The sequence below is a fragment of the Myotis davidii genome, unplaced genomic scaffold, assembly GCF_000327345.1.
Source record: "Myotis davidii unplaced genomic scaffold, ASM32734v1 scaffold2370, whole genome shotgun sequence".
In the NCBI taxonomy this organism is placed as follows: domain Eukaryota; kingdom Metazoa; phylum Chordata; class Mammalia; order Chiroptera; family Vespertilionidae; genus Myotis; species Myotis davidii.
This window is the reverse complement of record NW_006282189.1, coordinates 131,915-139,619: the sequence shown is the minus strand read 5'-3', so window position 1 is coordinate 139,619 and position 7,705 is coordinate 131,915. Positions and strand designations below refer to the sequence as shown.

Below are 7,705 nucleotides of genomic sequence, written 5' to 3'. Positions count from 1 at the left end.
GCTCTATCCACTGTCAAACCAGCCAGGGCTTACAGACAGTTATTGATTGACTGACTGATTGATTGATTGATTGATTGTATTTTCCCCCACCTCAGGCCTTCAGCACCCTATTGGTTATGCATACATGCATATAAGGTCTTTGGTTGATTACCTCCCACCACCCACCATCTCCCACCTTCACTCCGAGATTCCGCACTCTGTGGACTTGTCTTTCATTGTTTCCAAGTCTCCTCGGATTTTGATAGCCCACAGTGTTAAATTGGGTTAAAGCAATCTGTGCCCAGACCACCTTTCATCTGTAGCCATTTAGTTCCTGGCCTGAGACTTGTGCCCATGTCCAATTCTGATGGCGGCCTCAGAGATGGGAGCGCTCTCCCGTCAGCAGTTGTTAAGTCTCTGTGCCACCAGCAGCCACCTCTGTCTCCCTTGCCCTGATAGTTCTTTCTGTGTTGGGGCAGGTGGGCAGCAATGCTGGCATCGTGGGGATGACCAAGGAGCACCTGGGCTTGGCATTGGCACTCAATGTGCCTGTTTTTGTGGTGGTCACCAAGATTGATATGTGTCCTGCTAACATCTTGCAAGGTAAGTGAAGCCCCAGCTAGCAGCAGTCTCTCTGGTTGGGGCTGCCACCCCTGGGCTCCTTGGTGGTCTGCTGCCAGGGCTCAGCCCAGAGCCTTCAGCGTCCTTTTCTTGTGCTCAGACCTCACCTGAGTTTCCCATCAGCCCAGAACCTTCTGCCTTCTCCCTGTTCAGCTCTGGTCTGAGCATAGCCTAGAATTACCCCTGCACTTGGTTCTTTCTGGTTCCAAATGCGAGATTCTTGAGGCCTCTAGTCTGGTACCTCTTTTCAGATGGCCTCAGACAGAGGGGGTTGGGTTTTACCATGTGAGCTGGATATATGTGGCAACATTGGGGTAGAGGGTCTGGTAATGTTTGTTTTTTTAAATATGTTTTCATTGATTTCTTTTACAAAGAGGGGAAGGGAGAGGGATAGAGAGATGGAAACATCAATGAGAGAGAAACATCAAAGCTCGGCTGTTAACTGCACGCTCCCTACTGGGGATCGAGCCTGCAGCCGGGGCATGTGCCTTGACCAGGAATCAAACTGGTAACCTTTTGGTTCAGGGGTTGACGCTCAACCACTGAGCTACACCGGCCAGGCTGATAATGTTTTAGCACCAAAGGCTTCAAAACAAGAGCAGGACTAGGCCTTCATGCATTTCTCCCTCGTAGCTGCAGATGGTAGGAGAGAAATGGAGAGATGTCCTTTGGGGGGGCCTCATGAGGACCTCTGCAGGCGTCTGCATGTGCTAGAGATCCTTTTGTCAGATGCTTTTTTCCCCAGGAAGCAGAGCATTCTGAGAACATTGTCCCCGTGGACGCCCCCCACCTCCCCCCCACTTGCCTCCTCCCATCACTTACAGGATGCGGGTCTTCTGGAGATTAAAGAAATCCAATGGTTTCAGACTCGTAACCTCAGCAGACAGGCCCCATCCGTGCTCTGTTTCTACTCTAGCAAACATGCATCCACCCGAAGTTTTGATCCTCTTTTTTGCTTCCCCAGGCATTGTGGCATTTAACATTCTCTGTCTCCTGCTTGCAACAGTGATGAGTGGACCTGTTTTGCCCTAAAAGCCTGGCCAAAGAGAAGCCTGTGTCTCCTAATTCTGTTCATTTCACCCTTTAAGAAACCCTGAAGCTGTTACAGCGCCTGCTGAAGTCGCCAGGCTGCCGCAAGATCCCTGTGCTGGTGCAGAGCAAGGATGATGTGATCGTTACCGCCTCCAACTTCAGCTCCGAGAGGTAACAGGGTAGGGAGCACTCACTTCTGGGCGGGCACAGACGGGGTGAAGTGGACTCGTGCTCTCAGCACAAGGTCTCCCAGGCTGGCAGGTGCCTCAAATTCTGAGGAGCTAGCCTCACTGAGGTTAGAATCCCAGCGAGACCTCAGTGTCCTTGCCTGTGAAATGGGAATGATGTTCCCTTCTCCATAGGGCTCTCGTAGGGTTGGAAACTGTGCCTGGCCCCTGCGTAATAGAAAGCTGCCATTTTTATAACTTATTCTATACTTTTATACTGTTGTATCTCAGAAGCTCTCAAATCACAAATCAGTTTAGGCCTTTACTCATTAACATATCCTGTGATTCTATAAATATACTTGGATGTCTGTTGTGTGCCAGGCTCTTCATCTCAGCATTGAGGTTTCAGAGTTGACTCAGGCACTAGCCTTGTCTTCAAGGTGGTCAGCTCCTTTGTCAGAGATACTCTTTGAACTTTGTTAGCTCTGTTCGTTCTCCCAGAGTCTTGGGGCTGCTTAGAGCCACCTGTCTTCTGGTGTGGTCTGTAGTACAGGACCCTGGCATTTGGCCTGTTCTGCCCCGACAGTGTCTTCAGTACCACCATTTGACCAGCAGAGGGGGTACACTTCAGCTGCCCCCATTTATCTTATTTAAAATTATTTTCTTATTGTGTGTGTGTGTGTGTGTGTGTGTGTTTAGAGAGAGATAGGAAGGGAGAGGGAGAGAGAGAAACATTGATGTGAGAGTGAAACATCAGCTGCTTCGTGTACATCCTCTACCCACGATCAAGCCTGCAGCCTGGGTATGTGCCCTGACCGGAAATCGAACCAACAACCTTTGGTGCACAGGATGACGCCCAAGCAACTGAGCCACACCAGCCAGGGCAGCTGCCCCCATTTTAATTCACTGAGTGTTTCTGGTGCCTGTCTGTGCAGGCACTATTCTAGGAGCCATGGGGATACATAATTCCTGATCTCCAGGAGTTTGATTAACCCTGGGTGGAGATACAGAGCCCTTTGAGATAAATGACGGCAGGTCAGACATAGTTACATGTAACAGAGGCACAAAAAGCTCAAGAGCTGAGAGGAGTGAATGCCCATCTGGGAAGGGTCTCCTGGAAGAAGCAGCAGGGAGGCGTGCCCTGAGGATGAGAGGATTTGGTAGTTGGATAAGAGGGAAGCAGTTCAGGCAGGAGGATCAGAGTGGACAAATACAGGGGAGCATAAAGAACCCGGCTTTTAGAAGAAAGTAAGTCCTCTGGTCTGGCTGGAATATAGGGATTTGAGAGAAATACCTGCAGGATGTTGGGAGGAGGGACGCGGGCTGTTTTCTCCATAAGGGGAAGGGGAGTGAGGACTTGAAGCAAGCCTGCGTGTGCTTCAGGAAGAAGCAGTTACGAGGGCCTGAAACGGGGCAGCGGTAGAGGATCAGACAGGAGAGGGCAGATTTTAGAGACAAGCTGAGTAAGAGGAGAAGGCCTTAGAGTCGGGCCAGAGGGAAGAGCCCTGGGAGGCGGGTGAGGGGCAGTGCGGCTCTCCCAGGAGCCCCCCTGCTGCTCCCATCCTGTCGGCCAGGCTGGCCTCCTGAGCTCCTGTCTTTTTTATTCACCCTCCACGTAGGATGTGCCCGATATTCCAGATCTCCAACGTCACAGGCGAGAACCTAGATCTGCTGAAGATGTTCCTCAACCTCCTGTCCCCCCGCACCAGCTACCGTGAGGAGGAGCCGGCGGAGTTTCAGATCGACGACACGTACTCCGTGCCGGTGCGTGGCTGCCGGACGAGCAGGGCGGGAGGCTGGGCGGGCACTTCCCACAGGGGGCTGGGCTGAGTGTGTGGTGGAAAGGGGCTGAGTGGGGAGAGACTTACTGGGCCAGGGTCTTCTCTGCAGGGTGTGGGGACGGTGGTGTCAGGGACCACACTCAGGGGCCTGATCAAGCTGAATGACACGCTGCTGCTGGGCCCGGATCCTCTGGGGAACTTCCTGTCCATCGCTGTGAAGTCCATCCACCGCAAGCGCATGCCTGTCAAGGAGGTGCGGGGCGGCCAGACAGCCTCCTTTGCGCTGAAGAAGGTGAGAGTCGGTCATACCCTAACTCCCCTAAGAGTCCGCGTTTTACTAGGCTCGGGCCGTCTCCATCCTCATGGCTGCTCTGCCAGCCAGGGCTTACTGACCTCACCTGCAGAGGAGGAAACGGAGCTGAGCCCGCCTGAGTGACATGCCCAGGAGTGCACAGGGGGCACGTGCTAGAGCCGAGACTGGAGCCAGGCCTGCCTGCCTCCTGAGCTTGTTCCTCCCTCCAGTCCTGAGCAGGGTGTGCTGAGCTCATGGTGAGGTCAGACAGGCATCTCCCTGCTGTGCTGAGGGCCATTGGGGTCCATGCCAACTCCTCTTCCCATTCCACCTCCTTCCCCAGGAAGGGGTGAGTGCCAGCTCTAGGATCACCTACCTTCTCCGCCAACCAAGTTAGCCAGCAAGATGAGGCTGTCTCTATCCCCCCGACAGTCATGTCATACTCGCCCTGTTCCTCCCACCATCGCTTCCTGCCTTCGCCCTCATCACCCACTTAGCTCTTACCCATCCTTGACGGCCCAGCCGAAATGCCGCTCCTGCATGACCCTGAGTAGCAGTGTTCCGCTTCCCCAGAGCGCTAAGACCTGCCTGGAAGGCCTGTGGTCCGGTGCAGTGAGGGCAAGGCTGAGTGGGGCAGTCCTCATTCCCAGAAGGTCGGCTATTCCTTGGGAACCAGGGGCTGCAGCCCGAAGGCCCATTGTGCCTGAGTCTGGGGTTCCTCTCTCTTTCAGATTAAGCGCTCATCCATCCGGAAGGGCATGGTGATGGTTTCCCCGCGTTTGAATCCCCAAGCATCCTGGGAATTTGAGGCCGAGATCCTCGTCCTCCACCACCCCACCACAATTAGCCCACGCTACCAGGCCATGGGTAGGTGTCTAACGGGGCTGCCAGCCCAGGAGCCCCCCACTCTAGCTCTCTACAAAGTTCTCCAGTGACCCGAACCCACAAGTTTCAGCTCCATCCAAGAGATCTCCTTCCTGCTTAGTGATGCTCCCTTTTCCGCCCACGAGCTGTAGCGTTTATCAATCCTGCAAACAAACTGAGTGCCGGCCGTGTGCCTACTCAGTGTCTGCTGAATGACACGCTGAGACCAGGTGTTGCCAGGTGCTGGGGACAAAGGCCAGGTAGGCAAGGGCCCTGCCCTCAGGAAGCCAGCAGGCTAGAGACACATGCAAACATAGTGCCCTGAATTCAGGAGTAAGGACCAGGTCCCAGGGACAGGTGAGGTCTAACGGGAGGAAAAGGTAGGTGAGTTCGAGGCCCGATCAGATCTCAGTGCAGCCTCCATTCACTCGGCTCCCCTAGGCCTCCCCAGGCTTAGCCTGCGCAGCTCAGGCATCTTTCATGCCTTCACTCTGCCTCCCCGGCCCTGAGGCTAATGGCGTCTGACCTGGCTCCCTTGGCAGTGCACTGTGGGAGCATCAGGCAGACGGCCACCATTCTGAGCATGGACAAGGACTGTCTACGCACTGGGGACAAGGCCACGGTGCACTTCCGCTTTATCAAGACCCCCGAGTACCTGCACATAGACCAGCGGCTGGTGTTCCGGGAAGGCCGCACCAAGGCCGTGGGCACCATCACCAAGGTATGGCCGGGCAGATCTCCCCTGCCCCCAGCAGACACCAGGGTCACTGGCCCGCCAGCACAGCAGGTGCTTCTGGAGAGGCCGTGTGGGATCTCCTGACCGGCCGGGCCAAGACCAGTCCCTGCCCCGGGAGAGCGGGCCCAGGGCGTTCCTCCTGGGTGATAGCCACACGTGCGATGTTCCCGGCTGCCGGGATAGCCACTGCTGGGGCCTGAAGTTAAAACCTGCCCCAGACTCTGGTTCCGGGGCCGCAGGTCCTCGGGCTGGAGATGCAGTTGATGTTCTGAGGAGTCTTAGCCCGTCTGGGAGCCTGGAGTTCAGCTCACCGGGCTCTGGCAGGCAGGGCCCTGTCTGGGAGCTGGGCTGAGTGGGAGGGGCCGAGGATCCCTGGCTGCGGGAAGAACAGCCAGAGCAGGGACAGGATGGAGCTCTGGATGGGGAGAGGACACCTGGGCGCCCCCAGGACCAGCCAGGCTGGGAGTGAGCAGTCCCTGAGGGCGGGGGAGCCGGCCGCTGAGCTGATGGCACAGCCTGCTGCTCCAGCCTCATCCTCACCCCTTGGCTCCTGCAGCTCCTCCAGACCACCAACAACTCCCCAATGAACTCCAAGCCTCAGCAGATTAAAATGCAGTCGACGAAAAAAGGCCCCCTGACCAAACGAGAAGATGGGGGTCCCCCTGGAGGGCCGACCGTAGGGGTGCCTCCCCCTGGAGACGAAGCAGGCTCTCTGGGGGCTGCACAGTCAGCTGCATCCAGCAGTCTCCAGCCAACGGTGAGCATGCCTCGCAGCCGCCCTGGACCCCTGACCACCTCGGGCGGGTGCAGGCAGGGCGATAGGGTGTGGCTGTCACAGCGTCAGTGGGGGTGACGTGTGAGAGCCCCGGCACAGGTGCTTTCTGAGCATGTGCAGTCGCCTCTGAAGGCGCTGTTTTTCAAACTTGGAGGTGTGGCCTACATAGAAGCAGTTTAATTGGTCCCGATGAGCTGAGAGTTTCCCACATTTCAGTTTCCCGTTCCTAGTAAGAATAAACAGCATTTGTGTGTGTGGGTGAGTGCGCCGAGGTCCAAAAGGTTTGAAAATCTGCCTTAGAGGCTCTCCTGTGCCCCCTCCCCCAACATGACCCCTCCTGAGGGGCCAGTGGCCTTGGCCCTGTGTCACTGTGGCTGTCACTCAGCACCCCTGCCAGCTCTGTCCCAGGTTCCTCCCTTTTAGAGCTTTTCTCCAGCCGACCCGCCTCTGGAGGAGGAAGCTTGTGCTGCACCTGTTCTTTCTGTTCTCCCCATCGCTTTCCTCTGGCTCGTCATTCCCTTTCCTGTCCCACCATCGGTGGCAGGGCTTGGTTCCTACTTTCTTTGTGCTCCTCCGAGCACATACCCTGGCCACGTGACCCACCTGCCCCGCAGGCAGGCAGAGCAGGCCCTTGCTCCATCTGACCAGCAGAGCCGTGCTCAGGCGAGGCCGGGACCACACTGCCTGCCCTTCACCTGCTGCCCCTGCTCCTCCGCTGCCCCACCCTGCTCCCCTCCCCTGCTCCCGGTAGCCTGCTGCCTCTCAAGCTCCTCCTTTCTCTTTCAGCTCAAGCCCAGCAGTGGGGGCCGGCGACGAGGGGGCCAGCGTCACAAGGTGAAGAACCAGGGGGCCTGCATGACTCCTGCCAGTGGCTGCTGAGCTTCTCCTTCCCACCCAAGGGATTCTGTGTTCTGGCCACCCTCCATCCGATGGGCCAGAGCAGTCACCACCCTCCCCAGGCCACAGCCGGAGCCTCATCATTCCCCAGCCCTGTTCCCGGGGCTCTAATTTATAGCCGAGGACGCCGGCAGACTTCCGGAGCACTACCATCTCCCGCCCTCTCGGCCGCCTTCTTCCTCACTCAGTCTTTGTACATCTGGGCCCTTAGTTTTTATTCTTTTATTTTCTCTCTCTCATGTGCGTGTGTGCGTGCGCGTGTGTGGGTGTGTGCATGGCCACTCCGGGCCCTGGCAGTCTGTCTTCTCTTCCTTTCCTCCTCCATGGCTGGCCCCGGCCTCCAGGAGCTGTCCGTCCGTGTGTGTGTCTGTGAGAACCTTTAGGGGCTGTCGGGAGCTGAAGGGCCTCCCTCCCAGTGCTGCTCTGTGCCCGGAGCCCTCTCTGGAGCTGGCCTCGGGGCGGGGGCTGCAGGTATACGTGCTGCTCCTCCGTCTCAGGAGCCTCCTCCTGGGACTCGGGCCTTCTGGCAGGGTCGACAGTGCTGGCTCCCTTTCTTCTCTC

At 56.9% G+C, this 7,705-nt stretch overlaps 1 protein-coding gene across 2 annotated transcripts in view; it reads left to right on the top strand.

Annotated features, from left to right (window-relative positions):
• Positions 1–7,699, top strand: part of GTPBP1 (GTP binding protein 1) — a 20,142-nt gene extending 12,443 nt beyond the window's left edge. For both annotated transcript variants that reach the window (XM_015569029.1, XM_015569061.1), the window contains exons 5-12: positions 459–582; positions 1,689–1,803; positions 3,419–3,563; positions 3,690–3,872; positions 4,604–4,739; positions 5,279–5,457; positions 6,029–6,229; positions 7,034–7,699. In XM_015569029.1, coding sequence (XP_015424515.1) covers positions 459–582; positions 1,689–1,803; positions 3,419–3,563; positions 3,690–3,872; positions 4,604–4,739; positions 5,279–5,457; positions 6,029–6,229; positions 7,034–7,126 — 1,176 coding nt within the window. In that variant the 3' untranslated portion in view covers positions 7,127–7,699. The remainder of the gene's footprint in view (positions 1–458; positions 583–1,688; positions 1,804–3,418; positions 3,564–3,689; positions 3,873–4,603; positions 4,740–5,278; positions 5,458–6,028; positions 6,230–7,033) is intronic.
• The last annotated feature ends 6 nt before the right edge of the window (positions 7,700–7,705 follow it).